The sequence below is a fragment of the Stegostoma tigrinum genome, chromosome 27 (assembly GCF_030684315.1).
Source record: "Stegostoma tigrinum isolate sSteTig4 chromosome 27, sSteTig4.hap1, whole genome shotgun sequence".
Taxonomy (NCBI): Eukaryota; Metazoa; Chordata; class Chondrichthyes; order Orectolobiformes; family Stegostomatidae; genus Stegostoma; species Stegostoma tigrinum.
The window spans coordinates 40,178,141-40,203,168 of record NC_081380.1 but is presented as its reverse complement, the minus strand read 5'-3'; the positions used below and the strand labels follow the sequence as shown (position 1 = coordinate 40,203,168).

Sequence of the window (25,028 nt, the reverse complement as noted above, 5' to 3'; positions counted from 1 at the left end):
GAATGTAATCAGCAACTGTCTCACTTCGCAACCAAATCCTTTCACAGGATCTCACTGCAACCTCAATCGTAGTCGTGCCTTGAGTCCAGAATGCAGAAACAACTTAGTCATAGAGTCATTGAGTAATATAGCATGGAAACAGGCCCTTCAGCCCAAACTGGTCCGTGCTGACTACAGTGCCCACTCAGCTCGTTCCAATTGCCTGCATTTGGTCCGTATCCCTCTAAACCCTTCCCGTCCATGTAACTATCCAAATGTTTTTTAAATGTAGCTGTTGTACCTGCCTGAACCACGTTCTCTGGCAGCCCATTCCATTTACGCACCACTCTCTGTGTGAAGAAGTTTCCCCTCAGGTCCTTCTTAAATCTTTCCCCTCTCACCTTAAACCTATGCCCTCTAGTTTTCAATTCCCCATCCCTGGGGAAAAAGTCCATGTGCATTCACCCTATTTATGCCTCTCATGATTTTATACACCTCAATAAAGTCACCCCCTCATTCACCTACATTCCAAGAAATAAAGTTCTATCCTGGCCAACCTCTCCCTGTAACTCAGGCCAACTGGCCCTGGCCACATTGTCGTAAATCTTCATTGTACACTTTCCAGTTTAGCTATGTCTTTCCTACTAACAGGGTGACCGAAACTGTACACAATATTTCCAGTGCAGCCTCACCAACCACTTGAATAACTGTAACATATCGTCCCAATTCCCTTCCTCAGTGGCTCGATCGATGAAGGCCAGCATGCTAAATGCCTTCTTCACCACCCTGTCCGCCTGAGACACCACTTTCAACTAACTATGTTCTTGTATTCCTCGGTCCCTCTGTCCCACAACACTCCTCAGGGCCTTACCATTTACTGTCGAAGTCCTGCCTTGGCTTGACTTTCCAAAAAACCTCACACTTATCTGTACTGAATTGCATTTGCCGATCCTCAGCCCACTTCCCCATCTGATCAAGATCCCTCTGTAAGTTTGATAAAATCCCTTGCTGTCAATGATACTTCCTAACTTTGTGTCATCTGCAAACGTATTAATCATGCCTTGTACATCCACATCCAGATCAATTCTATAAATAACAAAGTTCCCGCACCGACCCCTTTGTCACACCACAGGCCTCCAATCTGAGAAACAACCTTCAACCATCACCCTCTGCTTCCTACCTTCGAGCCAAGTTTGAATCCAGTTGACCAGCTCTCCCTGGATCCCATCCAACCGAACCTTCATGACTAGCCTGCCTCGCAGAACCTTGTCAAAGGCCTCACTAAAGTCCAGATAATCAACACCCACTGACCTATCCTCATCCACCCTTTTGGTTACATCCTTGAAAATCTCTAAAAGATTTGTCAGACATAACTTTCCACACACAAATCCATTCTGACTCTCCCTAATCAGGCCTTGACTATCCCGATATTGGTTGATCCTGTCCCTCAGTATTCTCTCCAATAACTTGCCTACCAGTGATGTCAGGCTCACGGGCCTGTAGCTCCTTGGCTTGTCTTTGCTTCCTTTGTTAAACAATGGAACAACATTAGCCCCATCCAGACTTCAGGAACTTCATCAGTGGCTAAAGACAAATCAAATACCTCTACAAGGGCCTCTGCAATTTCTTCCCTCGACTCCCACAACATCCGAGGATGGGCTTGGTCAGGCTCAGGGGATTGATGTGCCTTAATGTGATCTAAGGCGACAGAGTTTATTGATTGAGGTGGATAAAATTTATCCGATAAAGAGGCAGCCCTCCTCAAGCTTGTGACTTCAAATAAACCTGTTGGACCATAACCTGGTGTCGAGTGATTTCTGACCTTGTCCACCCCACTCCAACACCGGCACCTCCACATCGTGGATAAAGTTGAGATTGAGAACGTAACATTTATAAATAAGGAACACAAGAGGTGGCACTAGAGGGATGGAGCTTTGCTAAGGTCATGGACACTCAACCACTCACCACAATGGCATCAAACAGATGGAAAGCAGCACATAGTGGAACTACTTCTGACACTAGATCGACAATATCTCTGAAAAATTAAAACAGTTAAATTAGAGAATTTTCACAGTGCTCCGAATGGCCTGTGTAAATGTGGCTTGATGCATTTTATGTTTGTAGAAGTTTTGTTTTCTAACTAACTTGTCGTTTGTAAAGATATAGGCCAGCTTGCTCTTCGCTGCTCCGAGAACAACCGCAGTTATGAAGGAGGTGAAACCTGTGGAAATAAAAGATGACAAATAATTCTCATCAAATAATCTAATGGTCATTCCAGATAACAATACCTTCTCATTGGTTTGATCATGGGATGAAGATTTCGGACCGCCGTTTATTGCCCATGTCTAATTGGCCTGGAGAAGCTGGTGGTGAGGTGCCTCTTGAACAGCTGCATTCTGTTTGTTAGAACATAGAACGAAGAACAGAACAGCACAGTCCAGGCCCTTTGGCCCACAATGTTGTGCATCCTTTTACCCTAAACCTAAGGTCTATCTAACCTCCACCGCTACCTTATACTATCATCCATATGCCTTTCTAATAGCCGCTTAAATGGCCCTTATGAGGCTGACTCCACTACCCTCTCCAGCAATGCATTCCACGCCCCGACCACTCTCTGAATAAAGAACCTACCTCTGATATCTCCACGATATCGACCTCCTTTCACTTTCAAACTATGTCCCCTCGTAAAAACTACCTCCAGTCAAGGAAAACGTCTCTGGCTGCCTACACTATCTATGCCTCTGATCATTTTGTACACCTCTATCAAGTCACCAAACGTTGTTGTAGGAACAGACACGACCCGTCCATCTTCTCTCCCACCTCACTGACCTATCCCCACCACTGCCTACCTATACTCTTCTATCACCATCCCACCTGCCTTCCCCAGCCCCACCCGCCCTCTCTGTTTATTTCTGAGTCCCCTTCTCCTCCCCCATTTCTGAAGAAGGGTTCAGACCTGAAACGTCAGCTTCCTTGCTCCTCTGATGCTGCCTGGCCTGCTGTGCTCATTCAGCTCTACCCCTTGTTGTTACAGTTAGGAAAGACATTCTTTGATTTGACCCCGTTAGGGTGAAGGAAACCCAAATGAGGATGGAGGGGTACCTGCTGGCGGTAATTTACGACTGTTATCCTTCGCACTGGCAGAGAATGGAGGTGGCATCCAAAATGGCAGCGAGGAGGTAGCAGGGCTGCCTGTGCACTCTTGCCCGGGGATCGGAGCCAGGGACTCCGGATTTCAGTCAGTCCAGAGAGTGGACTCCCGACGTGGCAGCTGAGCCAGGAGCTCCTAGTTTCATTAGGCTCAGAGACAGGACACCCGGCCTGGCAGCGGAGCCAGGGACTCATGGTTTCAGTAGTCCCAGAGCGAGGACACCTGGCCTGGCAATGAAGTCTGGGAGTCGTGGTTCAGTAGGCCCAGAGCAAGGACACCCACCCTAGCAGTGGAGCCAGGGACTCCTGGTCTCAGTAGGCCCAGAGTGAGGACACACGGCCTGGCAGTGGAGCCAGGGACTCCCAGTTTCAGTAGGCCCACAGCAAGGTCTGCCGGCCTGGATGTTTACCTTGAGAAAGACCTGCACTAGAACTCCCAAGTCTTTTTGCACTTCAGTTATCTGCGTTTTCTCCCTATTTAGAAAATAGCCCATACTTCTATTCTTCTTACCAAAGTGTGTAACCTCACACTTTCCCACATTGTACTCCACCTGCGCACTTCTTTGCCCACTCTCCTAACCTGACCAAATCAATGGAGGGGCAAAATATGTCAGCATAGGCTTGGAGGGCCAAAGGGCCTGTCCCTGTGCTGCATTGTTCTTTGCTCTTTGATCCAGTCAATAAGTTTAAGTTCCAAAGATGTGCGATATTGGAGGGCTATAATGGAGAGTTATATAGGTTCTGAGGAAGGGCCACTCGACCTGAGCCATTAACTCTGATTGCTCTCCACAGATGCTGCCAGACCTGCTGAGCTTTTCCAGCAATTTCTGTTTCTGTTTTTACAGCATTCGCTGTTCTTTTGGTTTCTATTGGGGTCAGATTGAACTTGAAACATTAACTCTATCCACAGATGCTGCCAGACTACTGAGTTTCTCCAGTACTCCCTTTTTTTTATTTCAGATCTCTAGCATCCACATTAATTTGTTCTTAATTTGTTAAGATTAAACAATTGGACTCACCAGCGCAGCATACAGCAACTTTAGCAGAATTGACAGCCTGCTGTGGGTTACCAGCTCCCAGAGCATTCCCCACATAAACTGTTGCTGCCATCCCAATTCCCAGAGGGATCTGCAGGGGGAAGAGTAAATGCAGTTACTTGTACGTTATTCTCTCATGTCATCCATAACCTGATTCGTTACGGAAAGTAACTTCTCCGTCAGTGTATCTGCAACAAATGTTTCTCCTAACTGAGCAGGAAGGAGAGAGTCTGTCCTTCGTGGATTACCCTGATCTCAGCTGGGAAGCTGTTGCTTTTACAATTAACCTCACCAAACACCACCGTCCAACCCTTATCCTCTGGGTTTCTGGAAGAATAAAATCACTCATCATTTCTGTCACCGATTCATGTGATCCTCTTCTTTTCTCCCTTACTCCTACTAGAGCTGGATGAACACAGCAGGCCAAGCAGCATCAGAGGAGCAGGAAAGCTGATGCCTCAGGTTGAGAAAACGTCAGCTTTCCTGCTCCTCTGATGCTGCTGGGCCTGCTGTGTTCATCCAGCTCCACACCTTGTTATCTTTTCTGGGATGCGACCTGGACTGGAAGGTTTGAGTTATAAGGACAGGTTGGACAGGCTGGGAAATATTTCTCCTGCAGCATCGGAGACTGACGGGTGACTCAGGGAAGTTTATGAAATCATGAGGGGCTCAGGAAAAGTAGATCGCTGACAGGTTTACCCCATGGAAGGGCCTCTCCAACTACAGGGCATGGGTTGAAGGTGAGAGGAAGCAGAGAATGGCGAGTGTCTGGAACAGGCTACCAGAGGTAGTGACGCAAGTGAGCACAATTTTATCATCTAAGAAACATTTAGGCAGCTACATGGATGGGATGAGTTTGGAAAGATATGGACCAAACCCAGGTAAATGGCACTAGTTTAATGGTGAAAACTGGGCCGTATGAACAGGCTGGGCTGGAGGACCTGTTTCCATATTGTGGACTTCTATGACTCTGTAATTCTGGCTGGTTTCTCACCCCCAACTTTCATCACTCAATCATTTGTGACTTTGATTTCCACCATGTACGTCCTTACCTTTGGAATTCATTTCCCTCAATCTTACCTGATTCTACCTTCTTCCCCTTTACGCTGTTCCCATAAACCTACAACTGGTGCTCCACCTTTCTGACAGCAGTCCTAACAGCTTGGCAAGAATTTATCGTTTGACGTTCCATATATTCCGATATCCTTAATGTTATTGATTGATTGTGCGCTGGAACAGTACTTGAATTATAGCTCAAATGGAGATTACATCTTTCAGGGCGCTATGCTAATCGATAATCTGAGTTAACAACACTTCGACTCCGGTGACCCTCAGTTCTGAGGAAGGGCCACTGGGCCCGAAACATCAACCCTAGTTTGACTTCACAGATGCTGCCTGACCTGCTGAGCTTTTCCAGTAACTTCTGTATTTGTAAGGATGGCAGTTTCCTTCCCTGAAGGGCATGAGTGAAACAGATGGATTCTTCCAACTATCGACAATGGATTCGTGGTCCGAACTCCAGATTGTTGTTCAACTCAAATTCCACCATCTGCCATGGCAGGATTCAGACCCAAGTCCCCAGAACTTGGGTCAGCGGGTTAACAGCCCAGCGGTAATACCACTCGGCCACTGCTTTCCCAATTAACAGTAGAAGGACAGAGGTGGAGTTACAAACAAACAATAATAACAAAGACAATTACATCACAGGAACAGGCCCTTTGGCCCTCCAAGCTGTTTTGACATCCTGCTCATCACAACTATAGCCCCCTACCCTTCTGGGGACCATATCCCTCTATTCCCATCCTATTCAGGTATTTGTCAAAATGCCCTTGAAAAGTCACTGTCGTATCTGCTTCCCACTACCTCCCCCCGGCAGCGAGTTCCAGGCACCCACCACCCTCTGTGTAAAAAACCTGCCTGGTACATCACATTGAAACCTTGCCCCTCGCACCTTAAATGCATGGCACCTGGTCACTGGCTCTTCCACCCTGGGAAAAAGCTTCTGACTGTCCACTATGTCGATGCCCTTCACAATCTTGTAGACCTCGATCAGGTCGTCCCTCAACCTCCGTCGTTCCAGTGAGGACAACCCAAGTTTCTCCAACCTCTCCTCACAGCTAAAAGAGTTGTTGGAAATTTTTTCCCAACGAAGGTGATTGAACCACTTTGCTGCACTGGCTGATGTTACTATGAAGGACACCCCTTCTCTGGGGTTACACAGTGGCTCAGCGGTTAGCACTGCTGCCTCACCGCGCCAGGGACCTGGGTTCGATTCCAGCCTCGGGTGGCTGTATGTGTGGAGTTTGCACATTCTTCCCGTGTCTGCGTGGGTTTCCTCCCACAGTCCAAAGATGTGCTGGTGAGGTGGATTGGCCATGCTAAATTGCCTGGGATGTGTAGATGAGGTGCGTTGTAGTGTATGGCTCTGGTTGGGATGCTACAAGGGTCAGTGTGGACTTGTTGGGCTGAAGGGCCTGTTTCCACACTGTAGGGATTCTATTCCATGAACTCAACATCCCCCCCACCCTTTGCCTGAGGTGTGGTCACCCTCAAGTTAGACCACCACCAGTTGTCTCTCTACAATCAGTGAGCAGCCCAATGGCCTGGTAGATTAGATTAGATTCGATTCCCTACAGTATGGAAACAGGACCTTTGGCCCAACAAGTCCACACTGCCCCTTGAAACAGCCCACCCAGAGCCATCCCCCTATAACCCACACACCCCTGAACACTATGGGCAATTTAGCATAGCCGATCCACCTAGCCTGCACATCTTTGGACTGTGGGAGGAAACCGGAGCACCCGGAGGAAAGCCACGCAGACATGGGGAGAATGTGCAAACTCCACACAGACAGTCACCTGAGGCTGGAATCGAAGATAGCAAAGTGTAAAGCTGGATGAACACAGCAAGCCAAGCAGGATCTCAGGAGCACAAAAGCTGACGTTTCGCGCCTAGACCCTTCATCAAGGAGGCGGGATGAGGTTAGTAGGGGGGGAATGGAGGTGCAGCTTGAGGTGGGAGGAGGGGATAGATGAGAGGAAGAACACATTAGGCAGGCGGGGACGAGCTGGGCTGGTTTGGTGATGCGGTGGGGGAAGGGGAGATTTTGAAGCTCGTGAAGTCCACATTGATACCATTGGGCTGCAGGGTTCCGCCATCTACAATCCGACCCCACCACCCAAGACATTTTTCCATCCGCACCCTTGTCTGCCTTCCGGAGAGACCACTCTCTTCGTGACTCGCTTGTCCGCTCCACACTCCCCTCCAACCCCACCACCCCCGGCACCTTCCCCTGCAACCGCAGGAAGTGCTACACTTGCCCCCACACCTCCACCCTCACCCACGTCCCAGGCCCTAAGATGACTTTCCATTGTAAGCAGATGTTCACCTGCACATCTGCCAATGTGGTACACTGTATCCATTGCACCCGGTGTGGCTTCTTCTACTTTAGGGAAACCAAGCGGAGGCTTGGGGACCGCATTGCAGATCACCTCCGCTCGGTTCGCAATAAACAACTGCACCTCCCAGTCGCGAACCATTTTAACTCCCCCTCCCATTCCTCAGACGACATGTCCATCATGGGCCTCCTGCAGTGTCACAATGATGCCACCCGAAGGTTGCAGAAACAGCAACTCATATTCCGCTTGGGAACCCTGCATCCTGATGGTATCAATGTGGACTTCACTAGCTTCAAAATCTCCCCTTCGCCCACTGCATCCCTTCCTCCCACCTCAACCCGCACCTCCATTCCCTACCTACGAACCTCATCCTGCCTCCTTGACCTGTCAGTCTTCCTTGGACTGACCTATCCCCTCCCTACCTCTCCACCTATACTGTCCTCTCCGCCTATCTTCTTTTCTCTCCATCTTCGGTCTGCCTCCCCCTCTCTCCCTATTTATTCTAGAACCCTCTCCCCCATCCCCCTCTCTGATGAAGGGTCTAGGGCCGAAACATCACTTTTGTGCTCCTGAGATGCTGCTTGGCCTGCTGTGTTCACCCAGCTCCACACTTTGTTATCTTGGATTCTCCAGCATCTGCAGTTCCCATTGTCTCTGAGGCTGGAATCGAACCCGGGTCCCTGGCGCTGTGAGGCTGCAGTGCTAACCCTATCGCCACCGTGCCACCCATAGGACTGTGGTAATTTTACATTTCCCTTTAGAATGGGGAGCTCCAGAGGAAGGGATGACCAGGCCCTTTACAAGGGAGCCGAGTAAATATTTAAACAGGAGGAAAAAAGGAAAATCTGTGTCATTATAAAGAAAAGAACTGGGATTCTAGAGATCCTGTAGCAGTCCTGGAAAAGTGTCATTGGAGTCAAAATAATAACTCTGTTTCTCTCTCCACGTATGTTGCCAGATCTGCTGAGTTTCCCCAGCAATTTGTGGGGGTTTTTTTGGTGTTTCACATCATCAGTATCGGCGGTTCTTTGTTTCATAATATTGTAGAAGGTAGCTCTGTTTGAAGAACTAACATCATTGAGGCAAAATGAGCCGAATGGCCTCCTCCTTTGATTATATTTTAGTGACGCTTGAAATGACACTTAACAACATAACAAATGGATGGGTGGCATAAGTGAAGGTCCAGTGTCTTTTCAGTTGCGTGTGAGTTATCTGTAATGGACCAGATTCTATAGAATGTAACAGTCCTTTCCTGTAAGTGCAGTGAAATTGGAGAAAGTTTAACCTTCAGTTAATGTTTTATTTCCCCAAAAGCTCAGAGGAGTTGAGCTGCCTTGTCGAGTTACAGTTGGTATTCTTCAGTCAATCCTGCCCTAATGATGCTTTAAGTTTACAGAATCCTCACACTTACCCTGTACAGTACCAATATAAACTGTAAAACAATAGTCTGTGCTCCCATTTCTACTTCGCTGATTAATCCTGTGAACAAAGAGCAAATTATATTTATCCAAAATAATTAGACTCAAGAGATGAACTAACTTAATGCATATCATTCTTTCAACAGAACACACAAAAATTTATTATGTTTTTGTTTTGGTTTGATGTTAACCTTTCATTCCTATCATCACTTCCTTGCTGTGTTCATCGGAGGGGATGGAGTACTCACATGGGCCTGAGCTTTCAGTAGCAGGGAGGTTGTTGATGTTGGAACTGGAGTCACACAGCACTTCCACTAGTAGGTAGGACAGATAGCCATTCGCATTCAAGTAGTGACAAGCCAATTATGCATTCATGGTCATTGACGTTCAATGGTGTTACCATCACTGAACACCCCACTATCAACATCCTGTGGGTTACCATTGACCAGAAACTCAACAGGACTCATTACATAAACACAGTGGCTACAAGAGCAGGCCAGAAGCTGGGAATACTGCAGCGAGTAACTCACCTCTTAACACCCCAAAGCCTGTCCACCACCTACAGGGCACAAGTCAGGAGTGTGATGGAATACTCCCCACTTGCCTGGATGGGTACAGCCCCAACAACACCCAAGAAGCTTGACACCATCCAGGACAAAGCAGCCGCTTGACTGGCACCGCACCCACAGTCATCTACCCCCTCCACCACCGACACTCAGTAGCAGCAGTGTGTACTATCTACAAGATGCACTGCAGAAATTCACCAAAGACCCTCAGAAAGCACCTTCCAAACCCTCGGTCACTTCCATCCTGAAGAACAAGGGCAGCAAATATATGAGAACACCATCACGTCCAGGTTCCTCTCCAAGCCACTCACCATCCTGACTTGGAAGTCTCTCGCTGTTCCTTCACTGTAGCTGGGTCAAAAACCTGGAATTCCCTCCCTTGTCGTACTGTGGAGGCCACAGCAGGAGGGCTGCAGCGGTTCATGAAGGCAGCTCACCATCACCTTCTCAAGGGCAACTAGGGATGGGCAAGAAATGCTGGCCAGCCAGCAACACCCAAGTCCCACAAATGAATAAAAAAAAAGCATGGCAAACTACGCCCTGGATGACAGCCATGCAGTTGCATTGTGGGGGTGAAAATCATCGTGTCATGACTCTTGATCAGACATTCATCCCTGGAAACCAATGGCATACTCCTCATTGTCTGAGAGTTTCAGGGGTCTGTAGCCACTGCGCTGCCTCCAACAACCCTCACCCCCTCCCTCCGCTCCAGAAGCCAACATCCTGCACCCTCACACAATCACCTCTGACCACCCCCTCCGTCACCTTCAATCTTCACTGCATCACTATGGACCCAACTGCAGCCCCCAGGCACCATGATACACTATGTGTAAAAGTACATGAAAAACATGATCATTTATTTATTTGTTCCACCCACCATCATTCCACGTGCTTACTAAATTGCACAGGTTGATCCCACGGTAAAAAGCTGCCATTGGGATCACACACAGTTAAGTGTCCTGGCCCCAGCTAGTCTCTGCACCCCTGATTGATTCGCCGGATTCCAGCCATAATTCCGAGGTTCTACCAATGTCACTCAGAAACCTCTTCCTGGGTGTACTAAGAATGGTCTGAGAGTGATGCTTCCTCTGATTTTCCTCTCCTCTTGACGGGCAGTGTTTACTCCAGGCCGCTACTCCCTGAGGTCAACAACACAGCAAACTAGGAGGAAGCCGAGATGGATCACCCACTACATTGGAAAATAAGAGTAGTGTTAGGCCATTCAGCCCATCAAAACTGCTCATTGTTCAATTAGGGCATAACTAATCATCTACCTCAATGTCACGCTCAGATATGATCTCTCTTTCCTGGTTGTCGTTAAACGCTAGAAATGTAATTAAACTCTGCCTTAAATTTACTCAATGATTGAGCCTTAACATACCTCTGGAGTAAAGAATTCCAAAGATTCATAATCCTCTGAGTTAAGAAATTCCTTCTCATCTCACTCCTGAATGATTGAATATGGGTTAATTGTTAACGGACACATGCCACGCTCATGCCCATGTCATAATAATGGAAAGTAAAATAATTTATTTACCTACAAGGAATGTTCCAATATTATTTGCCCACCATTCACTACAAATCATTAGCATACTAGGAATTGCCAGGCGTAAGTAATTGCCCCACTCCTGCAGGCAGCCAGTGGACCAACCTACAGAGAAAACAATGGTGTTACTATCACTGTATGAAGCAGGATGAGAGATACTTATTTCGAGTTTCCACATCACCTCAGCTTTCAAACTGGCTTCACAAGAACAGTAAGATCGTGAGAAATAGAACAGGAGAATATTGTTCGATCCCGTGAGCCTGTTCCACATTTAAATTGGATCATGGCTGATCTGAGATTCTTCACATCCACTTTCCTGCCCTTTCCCTGTCGCCCTTGATTCCTGACTGATTGAGAATCTATTTACGAGATAACAAAGCGTAGAGCTGGATGAACACAGCAGGCCAAGCAGCATCTGAACAGCAGAAAAGCTGACATTTCAGGCCGAGACCCATCATCAGAAATGGGGAAAGGGAAGGGGATTCTGAAATAAATAGGGAGAGAGGGGGAGGTGGACCGAAGGTGGATAGAGGAGAAGAGGCGGAGGTGGCGGAAAACCTCAGCTTTAAACGTACGTAAGGACTCTGCCCCCACACTCCTCTGTGGCAATGAGTTCCAAAGACTCATACCCCTCTGAGAGAGGAAATTCCCTCTCACCTCACTCTTAAATTGGTGCATTTTTTCTGACATAATGCCCTCTGATCCTGCACTCTTCCATCATCTAAGCACCTACTCACTCAAAGTCCCTTTAGAATCCATACATTTCAATGAGATCGCCTCTCATTCTTCTAAACTCCTGTGAGTAGAGTCCCAACCTGTTCATGCTTCCTTTAGGGATCATCCTCGTAAACACTCTCTGAACGACCTCCAATGAAATAATACCTTGATCGCGATTGATCTGTTTATCTCAAAGGATCTTCCATGTTAAAAACCTCTTGTGGAGTGTGTAATGAGGATTCAAAAGGAAATCCCCCATTCCAAACCATGACCCAAAATTGTAAGTAACCCTCCCTGAAACCTACCTGCCCAGGTCTGAAGATGCAACTTTTTCCATCGAATGTATCCAAACAGGAGAATAGTTTGACAGTACTGAGAAGTAATATTGGCAGCAGCCAAGCCCCTGGAAAACACATTTGTATGTTAAGCGTGACTTCAAAAGTAGCCAGCTCATTGCCTGCTTAACTAGTCAGAAACAGGATTTGAATATACGTGAAATTTTAGAATTTCAATACTTTTTGCTACTTACGCCACTCCCAGCTTTAGCACGTAGGCGAAGAGGTAGTTGATGACAACATTGAGGACGTTGGTGATGAAACCAACAAAAAGCTGAGGTATGGTGATCCCCTGAGAAACAAACAAAGACATAAAGCTGTTAGTGGAAGTGGCAGAGTGGAAATGTCAGTGGTCTAGCCACCCATAACCTTGGGCTATGTTCTGAGGAGAAAAATCAGCAAGGAATTTGAAGGAAAGAATTCTAATACAAGAAAAGACCTAAGTTCTCCTTATAAAAACCTATCAAATTGAAGATCGACTATCAACAATGTATTGACAACAGATGACAACAGCTTGTCCATATTGCTAATAACAAAAGAGCTATGGCAAATAACTCTCCACCTTTTGATTCACATCATTGATCTTTGGAGTTTGTTCCCTGTCTACATTTTGCAAGCTGTAATTTTTCCATCAAACCACCTGTTGTCCATCTGTCTTCTTCATGAATGAGTGTGCGTACGTGCATTTGGAGCTTTAATGGTTTATAGTGAAAATCATGTTCCAGTAAATTAATAATCTTTTATTTTACTCTGCCAATTGTTAAAGAACAAAGTTTGTTTACAATAAATTGGGTTATTTTCCTGTCAATAAGGAAATCGGGGTGAATTGCTTTTGTCTGGAATAGCAAATTGATTATTTTTATTAAAATTTTTTTATTCATTCATGGGATGAGGGCATTGCTGGCTCGGCAGCATTTATTGCCAATGCCTGATTGCTCAGAGGGCAGTTAAGAGTCGACCACATCGCTGGGGGTTGGAGTCACATGTAAGCCAAACCAAGTCGAGTCCATGGGATTTTGGACGGCACAGCGGCTCAGTGGTTAGCATTGCTGTCTCAGGTACCCAGGTTCAATAGGCAATAGGCAATAGGCAATAGGTGCAGGAGTAGGCCATTCGGCCCTTCAAGCTAGCACCACCATTCATTATGATCAAAAGATGATCATCCACAATCAGTATCCTGTTCCTGCCTTGTCTCCATAACCCTTGATTCCACTATCTTTAAGACCTCTATCCATCTCTTTCTTGAAAGAATCCAGAGACTTGGCCTTCACTGCCTTCTGGGGCAGAGCATTCCATATATCCACCACTCTCTGGGTGAAGAAGTTTTTCCTCAACTCTGTTCTAAATGGCCTACCTCTTATTTTTAAACTGTGTCCTCTGGTTCTGGACTCACCCATCAGTGGAAACATGCTTCCTGCCTCCAGAGTGTCCAACCCCTTAATAATCTTATACGTCTCAATCAGATCCCCTCTCATCCTTCTAAACTCAAGTGTATACAAGCCAAATTGCTCCAATCTTTCAACATATGATAGTCCTGCCATTCCGGGAATTGACCTTGTGAACCTATGCTGCACTTCTTCAATAGCAAGAATGTCCTTCATCAAATTTGGAGACCAAAACTGCACACAATAGCCCAGGTGCAGTCTCACCAGGGCCCTGTACAGCTGCAGAAGGATCTCTTTGCTTCTATACTCAATTCCTTTTGTCATGAAGGCCAGCATGCCATTAGCTTTCTTCACTGCCTGCTGTACCTGCATGCTTGCTTTCATTGTATCAGAGATAATGGGAACTGCAGATGCTGGAAAATCCAAGATAATGAAGTGTGAAGCTGGATGAACACTGCAGGCCAAGCACATTTGTGCTCCTGAGATGCTGCTTGGCCTGCTGTGTTCATCCAGCTTCACACTTTATTGCTTGCTTTCATTGACTGATGTCCAAGAACACCTAGATCTTGTTGTACTTCCCCTTTACCTAACTTGACTCCATTGAGATACTAATCTGCCTTCCTGTTCTTGACACCAACATGGATAATCTCACATTTATCCACATTAAACTGCATCTGCCACGCATCTGCCCATTCACCTAGCCTGTCTATGTATTCTCATAACATCCTCCTCACATTTCACACTGCCACCTAGCTTTGTGTAATCAGCAAATTTGCTAATATTACTTTTAATGCCTTCATCTATATCATTAATGTATATTGTAAACAGCTGTGGTCCCAGCACCAAACCCCACTGGTGACTGCCTGCCATTCTGAAAGGGACCCGTCTATCACTAGTCTTTGCTTCCTGTCAGCCAGCCAATTTTCAATCCAAGTCAGTATTTTGCCTCCAATACCATGTGCCCTAATGTTGTTCACTAATCTCCTACGTGGGACTTTATCAAAGGCTTTCTGAAAGTCCCGGTACACTACATCCACTGGCTCTCCCTTGTCCATCCTCATAGTTACATCCTCAAAAAGTTCCAGAAGATTAGTCAAGCACGATTTCCCCTTCGTAAATCCATGCTGACGCTGACCTATCCTGTTACTGCTATCCAATGAGTTGTAATTTCATCTTTTATAATTGACTCCAGCATCTTTCCCACCACTGATGTCAGGCTAATGGTCTATAATTCCCTATTTTCTCTCTCGCTCCTTTCTTGAAAAGTGGGACAACATTTGCCACCCTCCAATCCGCAGAAACTGATCCTGAATTTATAGAACATTGCAAAATGCTTACTAATGCGTCCACGATTTCTAGAGCCACCTCCTTAAGTACCCTGGGATGCAGACCATCAGGTCCCGGGGACTTATCAGCCTTCAGACCTAACAGTTTAGCCAACACCATTTCCTGCCTAATATAAATGCCCTTCAGTTAATCCATTACCCTCGGTCCTTCAGCCACTACTGCATCTGGGAGATTGCTTGTGTCTTCCCTAGTGAAGACAGATCCAAAGTACCTATTCAACTCTTCTGCCATTTCCTTGTTCCCCATAATAAATTCACCCGTTTCTGCCTTTAAGGGCCTAATTTTAGTCTTAACCATTTTTTTTCTTTTCACACACCTAAAAAAGGTACTATCCTCCTTTATATTTTTTGCCAGTTTTCCTTCGTACCTTTTTTTTTTCTGTGTATTGCCTTTTTAGTTATCTTTTGTTGCTCTTTAAAAGCTTCCCAGTCCTCCGGCTTCCCACTCATCTTTGCTCTGTTATACGTCTCTTTTATCTTTATACAGTCCTTAACTTCCCTCGTCAGCCACGGCGGCCCCTGCCTCCCCTTAGGATCTTTATTCCTCTTTGTAATGAGCTGATCCTGCACCTTCTGCATTATATCCAGAAATACCTGCCATTGTTGTTCCACTGCCATCCCTGCGAGGGTATTGTACCATTGAACTTTGGCCAGCTCCTCCCTCATAGCTCCATAGTTCCCTTTATTCAACTGCAATACTGACACTTCCGATTCTCCCTTCGCCCTCTCAAACTGCAGATTAAAACTTATCATATTATGGTCACTACCTCCTAATGGCTCCTTTACTTTGAGTCCCTGATCAAATCCGGTTCCTTGCACAACACCAGATCCAGAATTGCCTCCTCCCTGGTAGGCTCCGGTACAAGCTGTTCTAAGAATCCATCTTGGAGGGCCTCCACAAACTCCCTTTCTTGGGGTCCAGTACCATCCTGATTCTCCCAGTCTACCCGCATGTTGAAATCTCCCACAACAACTGTAGTGACACCTTTGTGACAGGCCAATTTCAACTCCTGATTCAACCTGCACCCTACATCCTGACTACTGTTTGGGGGCCTGTAGATAACTCCCATTAGGGTCTTTCTACCCTTAGAATTTCTAAGCTGTATCCATACTGACTCTACATCTCCTGATTCTATGTCCCCCCTCGCAACGGACTGAATTCCTCACCAACAGGGCCACCCCACACCCCCTGCCCATCAGTCTGTCCTTTCGATAACACGTATAGCCTTGAATATTCATTTCCCAGGCCCTGTCCACTTGAAGCCACATCTCAGTTATCCCCACAACATCGTACTTGCCAATTTCCAACTGAGCCTCAAGCTCATCCACCTTATTTCTTATGCTTCGTGCATTCATATATAATACTTTTAATTCGTTACTCCCCTCACCCTTCCTATCAATCCCTATTTCACTTGGCCATACTGTATGATTCCTTCTTGAGTTTTCTGCTCGCTTGATTCTGTTGTCTTTCTTAACTTCTCTTATTCTCACTTTCCCTTTAACATCATTCTTAAATTTCCAGTTTGTCCCCTCCCCCCCATTACTTAGTTTAGACACTCCTGTGTTGCAGTGGCAAACCTGCCTGCCAGAATGCTGGTCCCCAACTATTAAGGTGCAACCCGTCCCTCTTGTACAATTTATCCCTACCCCAAAACATAGCCCAGCGATCCAAGAATTTAAATCCTTGCTTCCGACACCAGTTCCTCAGCCACATGTTCAAGTCCATTATCTCCCTGTTCCTGCCCTCTCCAGCCCGAGGAACTAGAAGCAAACTGGGGATAATCACCCTGGAAGTCCTGCTTTTCAGTCTTCTTCCGAGTTCTCTGAAGTCCCGCTGTAGAATGTCCCTCCTTTTCTTCCCGACGTCATTCGTGCCGACATGCATCACCACCTCTGGCTCTTCACGTTCGCCCTTGAGGATTCCCTGCACTCTGTTCAATTCCACCCTCAGGTGACGGTCTGTGTGGAGTTTGCACATTCTCCCCGTGTCTGCGTGGGTTTCCTCCAGGTGCTCCGGTTTCCTCCCACAGTCCAAAGATGTGCAGGTTAGGTGAAATGGCCGTGGGTAATGCAGGGGGAAGGCAGGGGGTCCGGGCCTGGCTGAGATGGGCAAAATTGCCTGCTCCCACACTGTAGGGTTTCAATGATTCCATGATTAGAGGCCTACCTAGCGCAGGAGAAGATGGTGTGGGTGTGAGACATCAGTCATCTCTGCAGGGGAATATCATTGCAGGAGTTCCTCAGGGTCATGTCCTTGGCCCAACCATCTTCAGCTGCTTCATCAATGACCTTCCCACCATCATAAGGTCAGAAGTGGGGATGTTCACTGACTGCATAAAGTCCTGCACCATTCATGGCTCCTCCGATACTGAAGCGGTCCCTGTCCAAATGAAACGAGATCCTGGACAATGTCCAGGCTTGGACTGGTAAGTGTCAGGTAGTTAGCATCACAGTGCCAGGCAATGACCACGTCTGACAGGAGAAAATGTAACTCTGGCCCCTTGACATTCAGTAGTATTACCATCACTGAATCCCCAACGATCAACACTGTGAGGGCAATCAGTGAGCAGAAATGGAACTGGAATGCCAACAGTGGCGTTCAGATCAGACCATAACATTTCAAAAAATGAAGGAGAAATTACTCTCCTCTGATGTGTTCGCCCAATTACCTACAGCAGCTGCTGCAGATGGATCCTCCACACAGTTAGACACAGAATTCATTTAAGTTTGGGAAGATGGGTCCAGGAAACCTACCCACTCCACGTCAAGAGCACCAACAAAAACAGTCACTTCTTTCCAGACTGTAGAGGTTCTATGATTCACTCTGGTTGAGACTTCCTCGAAAAACTCAAATAAATTTCCCTTTCATCAACTCTTCAGACTCGACTTCATTAGATTCAGACTTTCCAAATATTCTGCTATTATTTCCTTAAGAATTGATTCCAAATTTGATTTCCAAAAATCGATGTTAGTCTAATCGGCCTATTGTTACCTCTTTTTCTGTCTCCCTCCATTCGTTTTTCAATGTTTTGGGACTTCTCAAGAACCGAAAGATTGATACAACTTACAAACAAACTTTATCACTGGCATTTATCAAGCGTTATCATTGGACCTAATAATTATTTGGGGACCTTGGTTCAAATCCGACCATGTCAGATTTTGGGATTTGAATTCAATAAAAATTTGGAATTCAGACTCTAATGGCAACCAGGAAATCATTGTTGATTTTTGAGGAAAAAAAATCTATCCCGTATCACTAATGTCCTTTAGGGAAGGAATCTGCTATCCTTACTTGGTCTGACCTATATGTGCCACCAGACCCATGGTTGACTTTCAATTGCCTTCTGGGTAATTAAGAATGGCCAATAAATGCTGGCCCACATCCTACAAATGAATTTAAGAAAAGTACTAGATTAGATCAGATCCCCAACAGTGTGGAAACAGGCCCTTTGGCCCAACAAGTCCACGCTGCCCCTTAGAGCATCCCACCCAGACCTATTCCCCTGTAGCCCACACACCCCTGAACACAATGGGCAATTTAGCCTGACCGAGCCTGCACATCTTTGGACTGTGGGAGGAAACACACCCAGACACAGGGAGAATGTGCAAACTCCACACAGACACGCACCTGAGGCTGGAATTGAACCCGGGTCCCTGGTGCTGTGAGGCTGCACTGCTAACCGCTGAGCCACTGTGCAGCCCCATTAAAGTGACAATGTTAAGATGCTACCTCCTACCACTTGGCTAAGTCGCCATAGACTGAGATTCAAAAACTGAATGAGCCTGCAGGAATTTCCACATTCACAGTCTGGGTAAGAATCTGACAAAGCAGGTCACCCACCCTCCCATTGCAGTGACCATCTGCCTTTGTCTCTTTGATTTCAGTGACATGAAAATTGGGCGTCGGCGATCAACTCCACCGATATCCCCCCCAGCAGTGAAGATGGAACCGACCTCCAATAGATCTCTTTGTACTTAGGAATCAGTTTCATTATTTAGCCACAAGGAATGTTTGAGGTGAACATCATAGATGCAATTAAGGAGAAGCTGGATGAGGCCACATGCGAAAGGAAGGAATAATGGGATGTGTTGGTCAAGTGGAATCGCAAAAGGTGGTCATAAGATTCTGTGCAGCACAAATATCAGTATGGATCTATTGGGCAGAACGTCCTGTTCCTAAGCTGTTCATACTTTGGAATGATGCTTGATTCAATCCACCTTTTCCAGATTAGTTGCTGAATTATTATGAATCTTCTACCAATTCACAATTGATCGCCGAAATAAGAGCTATGAAACTGACAACTTCCAATGATACAAGAATAGAAATTGCTGGAGAAACTCAGCAAGCCTGGCCATGTCTGTGGAGAGAGAAACAGAGTTAATGTTTCAAGTGCACTGACTCTTCTTCAGAACTGGACTCAAAACATTAACTCCGTTTCTCTCTCCTCAGGTACTGCCAAACCAGCTGAGTTTCTCCAGCAATTTCTATTCTTGCTTCAGATCTTCAGCATCCACATTTCTTTGCTTTATTTAACTCCCAATGATGTCTTACTGCATCCGTTTTGAAGTAATTTCAAGCACACTCCAACATTCAGTGCCCATTACCTGATTGTGAAGATATCTGAGCTCCAACTGATAAAGAAATACTGCCTAGGAGAAAATATTGGAAGCAATTAGCAGCAGGTAGTGTATCAGGAATGAAGTTGAAAAGAGATTTTCAGACATTTTTCAAAAGATTCACCCAGACCTGTGCTGGGTTTCTGTTCACCATGACTGCAGCTGATTTGCACGGTCCAAAAGCCGATCGTCAGAAGTCACATGACACCAGGTTATCGTCCAACAGGTTTATTTAAAATCACAAGCTTTCGGTCGCTGCTTCTTCAACAGGTGAAATAACTTCAAGCGTACTTTCAACATTCGCTTCATCTGATGAAGGGGCAGTGCTTCAAAAGCTTGTGATTTTATCTAAACCTGTTTGACTATAACCTGGTGTCGTGTGACTTCCGACCTTATCCGCTCCAGTCCAACACCGGCATTGTCACTTCATAAAAGCCTGAATGTTGCATCTATGTTAGTCATCACTCTGTCCATAGCTATCTGATTCAGAAGGTTGTGGGTTTATAGAGTCATAGAGTTTTACAGCAAGGAAACAGACCCTCCGGTCCAACCAGCCCATGCCGTATGTAACTCCAAACTAAACTAATCTCACCTGCCCACCTGGCGCAAATCCCTCCTAACCTTTCCAATTCATGTACCTATCCAAGTGTCTCTTAAATGTTGCAATTGTACCCACATCCACCACTTTCTCAGGATGTTCATTCCACATCTAGACTCGCATTTGTGTTACATGGCTGAGGGCAGTACTCGCGAAAGGTCATAGACTTGCTCAACCTGTTTTCCTCTCCACAGACAGTGTCTGAACCATTGAGTATTTCCAGAAATCTGTTTTTATTTCACATTCCAGTATCTGCAATAACTTGCTTCATCCTGATCAGATGAACAGTAAAATTCCCTCGAAATCCAGGGAGATCCATTGTGATGTTCCTTATTGGATTGTTCTGGCCTGTCCAAATAATGAAGGACTTCCATTGTTATGTTCGTGTGTGTGTGTTAGAGTGAACAGGCGTTCGTAACTTACGGGGAGGCCGCAACTACCGATCAGCACAAAGAGTTGAGCTAATCTGTAAGAAAAGTAGAATATGTTGTTAAAAGCAGGGAAACCGTAGATTATCACTGCCTGCATCTGCAGGTGCACTTAACTGAAGTAGTCATGTGTTTGGTATTTTGTGTCTACGTCCCTCTGAGACACAGGAATCAGAGAATGTCTGAGACTCACTTTCCCCTTTTTTCATCAGGCAGCTCCATGTTACTGTCAGGGCTTGCTGGCTGTTAAACATTGCAACCTCTTCCCTCAGGCAGGAGATATTAAAGCTTAAACACACGTACCATCAGATTCAGGGACAGATTCTTCCCCGTTGTTGTTAGACTCCAAAAGGAACATCTCAAAATATTAAATTTAATGTCGATCTCGCTCTTTGTGCACCTTCTCTGCAGCCGTAACATTGTATTCCTCGGTCTGTTCTATTACTCTCATGGAGTTTGTATGGTATGATCTGCCTGTACTGCATGCAAAACAAATCTTTTCACTGTAATGAGGTGCATGTGACAATAAGAAATCAAAGCGCAAATCAAGCAACTGAAAGATGCGAGTTACAGAACAACACAGACAGAACATATGGAGAGGATTATTGAACTGAAACAGGAACTCTGCTGAAATCCTGTTTATTTCTGAACTGATGAGATTTTGTTTAATTCAGAAGGAAAGATTTTACATTTAACAAGACCTTTCCAAACGAGCAGATGTCCCATAACACTGTACAACGAAAGAAGTACTTTGGAAGTGTAGTCGCTACTGTAATGAGTGACCGAAATGTGAAGAGAGATTGAATCATTAGGAATATATTCACTGGAGTTTTGATGAATGACGCGGAATCTCACACATAAAAAACTATAAAATTCTAACAAGACTAGGCAAGTGGGACTGGATTAGTTTGAGAAATTGGGTTGGTATGGACGAGTTGGACTGAAGACCCTGTTTTCATGCTGTATGTCTCTTTCACTGGACAGGTGAAATGCAGGAGTGATGTTCCTGATTGTGAGGAAATGCAGAACCAGGGCGCGTAGTTTAAGGATTAGGGGTAAACATTTGAAGACTGAGATGAGGAAGACATTTCTTCACCCAGAACCAACAGAATTCATCACCACTGAAAATTATTGAGGCCAAAACATGATGTAATTTCAAGAAGAAGGTAGATATAGCTCTTGCAGCTGAAAGGATCATTGGATAGTTGGGAGAGGGGTTTGGATGGAAACGTCCGGATGAGGGTATTGAGCTCGGTGATCAGCCATGGTTATATTGAATGCAGAGCAGGCTGAGGGAGATGAAAGGCCTGAAAGATGAAAGGAGATGGTTGACTCACCATTTCACGAGCTCACTGTTCATGGTCTGTCGTTGATACTGATCCAGCTGAGATTGCCCCCACTCTTCCCACACTAAAGGTAGATGGGCAATGATAAACACTATCCCAGCATTCCCTTTGACATAACACTTGCATTCATTGATGCATTTGATGATTGAAACACCAGTCGGTCTCCTTTCTTTGACACAAACGTGATTATTTTGTTTCTCTTTTGCCATAAAATATGAACAAGACTCTCACTTGGCCACTTGAGGAGGCTGTTTCAAAGCCAATAAAACGTGCTCAGTGTTTACGAAGAAAGCCCAGCAGGGAAAGCAGGCGATCAGGAGAATGAGGGTCCCTCGTTGGAGAATCACCCCGATTCGCTTCAGGTTCTTACTGCCGTACGTCTGGAAATCAGAACAAAATGTTAAAGAGAATTGGATCAATATTGACCAGTACATCACATTCTGATAGCCACCATTTGTTTTCTACAATGACTAAACAACATTATATTGCTGAAAATTTAGAAGATACATTTCACCTAACTAGATCGAAATGACTAAATTCCATTCATGGTTAGGATTAAACAAACCAGATACATTCAGATGAGAACCACAGGAATGTAAAGTGCTTTTGAACCATTTCATTTCAATAACAATGGAAAGAAAGATCAATTGGAAACAAGTATTAGAAAGCATGGAATTTTAAAAGACAATTTGATCTGTCCATCCTGATCTTCCATTAAACCATTTGCTCCATTATGAATTCTACCTCAGCCCCGAAGGAAATCTTTTGCAAAATTTCTCAATGTTCCCACAAGAACTAGGACCAGGATTAGGCCATTCAGCCCCTCAAGCTTGCTCCACCATTCAATACTGCCATGCTGCTCTCATCTCGACCTCAATTCCACTTTCCCGCCAGTTCTCCATGTCCCTTCAACCTGCTACGAATTAAAAATCTGTCTACGGTCCTTAACTTTCTTCAGTGTCCCAGTATCCACAGTAGTCTGAGACAAGCAGAGACAACAAAGCTCAAGAACATTTCTCAAACATTTTCACTTATTTCATGATCAATTTTGTGATGAAGAGCTGATGCCGGTCAGATCTGGCTCTAACATTTCCTATAATCGTTCTGCACTTCTAAATTTAAATTTTAAATCTGTAACAATTACTAACCTGCAAAGTAACCTGTACGCCTCTAAGTGTTTTTGATCTGTACATCCTTTGCTTGTTGTGATCTGCCTGAACTGCTTGTAAACAAAGCTTTTCACTGTATTTTGGTCCATGAGATAATAAAATTAATCAATCAATACTGCAGTAGTAATGGAGCATTGCCTTGTTGCCAGTATTTTGCATAAAATACGAAGCTGCTCTCTTAGATGAATGCTTACTTGTTGGTTCAAAATTGCTGGATCATTTTCGTACCCTCAGCTCAACAGTGGTGGCATGGTGGCTTAGTGGTTAGCACTGCAGCCTCACAGCGCCAGGGACCCGGGTGCAATTCTAGCCTCGGGCAACCGTCTGTCTGGAGCTTGCACTTTCTCCCTGTGTCTGCATGGGTTTCCTCCGGGTGCTCTGGTTTCCTCCCACAGTCCAAAGATGAGCAGGTTAGGTGGATCAGCCATGCTAAATTGCCCGTAGTGTTCAGGGGTGTGTGGGTTATTGGGGGGTGGGTCTGGGTGGGATGCTTCAAGGGGCAGTGTGGACTTGTTGGGCCAAAGGGCCTGTTTCCACACTGTAGGGAATCTAATCTAAAATCAACAGTGTTAAGGATGAGTATAGCAACCTTACAGTAGGTGAAATCAACTAATTCAGGACAGTCCAGAAATTATATTTGGTGTTCCCCTGCTCTTTCTTGTTCATGTTCATGGAGGGGATGATGTATCCCAAGGCCAGAGGTGCAAATTGAGTCATACATGCATACACGATGAAAACAGACCCTTTGGTCCCACCAGTGCATACTGACCGTGATCCTAAACTAAACTACTCACTGTGTTTTGCGCTTGGCTCATATTCCTCCAAACACGTCCTACTCATGAACTTATCCAAATGTGTCTTAAACATTACAAATGTATTTGCATCCACTACACTCTCTGGCAGTTCATTCCACACACGAACTACTCTCTGTCTAAAAAAGTTGCTCCTCATGTCCTTTTTAAGTCTTTCTCCTCTCACCTTAAAAATATGCCCTCTAGTTTTGAACTCCCTCACCCAAGGGAAAATACCCCTGTTATTCAATGTATCAATGGTCCTCATGATTTTAGAAACCCCAATAAGGTCACCCATCAACCTCCTGTGCTCCAGGGAAAGAAGTCCTAGCCTGTCCAGTCTATTTTTATATCTGAAACCTTCCATTCCTAGTGACATCCTGGTAAATGTTTTGTGAGCCCTGCCTAGTTGAATAATATCCTTCCTATAAGCAGACGACCAGCACTGCACACTGTATTCCAGAAGAGGCCTCACCAATGTCTTGTACAACCTCAACTCCTGTACTCAAAGATCTGAGCAATGAAGGCAACTGGGTGAAGCACTTTCTGAACCCTTCCTGGCAACATGCACATAAATTTCAATGAAATATGTACCTGAACCTGTAAGTCTCTCTGTTCTACAACACTACCCAGGGCCCCACCATTAATTATGCAAGTTATCTCTTTGTTCGCATTACCAAAACGCAATACCTCACATTTATCCAAATTAAACTCCATCTGCCACTACTCAGGCCATTGACCCAATTGATCAAGTTCTCTCTGTAATCTTAGATAGCCTTCTTCACTGCCCACCACACCACCAACTTTGGTGTCATCTGCAAACTCACTAGCCATGCATCCTATGTTCTCATCTAAATCATTTATATAAGTGGCAATTAAGAGAGAACCCAGGACCAATCCCTGTGGAATCCTGGCTGATCACAGGTCTCCGGTCTGAAAAGCAACTCTCCACTACCACCGAAGATAATAAAATGTGAGGCTGGATGAACACAGCAGGCCCAGCAGCATCTCAGGAGCACATCTCAGGAGATGCTGCTGGGCCTGCTGTGTTCATCCAGCCTCACATTTTACTATCCTGGATTCTCCAGCATCTGCAGTTCCCATTATCACTCCACTACCAACTTCTGTCTCCTCCCAGAAATAACATGTATCCAATTGGCAAGCTCACCCTGAATCCCATGTGGCCCAACTTTACTCATTAG

At 45.4% G+C, this 25,028-nt stretch overlaps 1 protein-coding gene across 1 annotated transcript in view; it reads right to left on the bottom strand.

Annotated features, from left to right (window-relative positions):
- LOC125464436 (multidrug and toxin extrusion protein 1-like) overlaps positions 1–25,028 on the bottom strand; it is a 57,279-nt gene that overhangs the window by 7,586 nt on the left and 24,665 nt on the right. Inside the window, exons 5-14 of the mRNA XM_059655451.1 lie at positions 22,098–22,246; positions 20,516–20,558; positions 19,483–19,527; positions 12,341–12,438; positions 12,117–12,214; positions 11,086–11,199; positions 8,976–9,043; positions 4,149–4,257; positions 2,125–2,200; positions 1,945–2,014 (exon numbers count right to left, since the gene is read on the bottom strand). Of these exons, the coding sequence (XP_059511434.1) occupies positions 1,945–2,014; positions 2,125–2,200; positions 4,149–4,257; positions 8,976–9,043; positions 11,086–11,199; positions 12,117–12,214; positions 12,341–12,438; positions 19,483–19,527; positions 20,516–20,558; positions 22,098–22,246 (870 nt within the window). The remainder of the gene's footprint in view (positions 1–1,944; positions 2,015–2,124; positions 2,201–4,148; positions 4,258–8,975; positions 9,044–11,085; positions 11,200–12,116; positions 12,215–12,340; positions 12,439–19,482; positions 19,528–20,515; positions 20,559–22,097; positions 22,247–25,028) is intronic.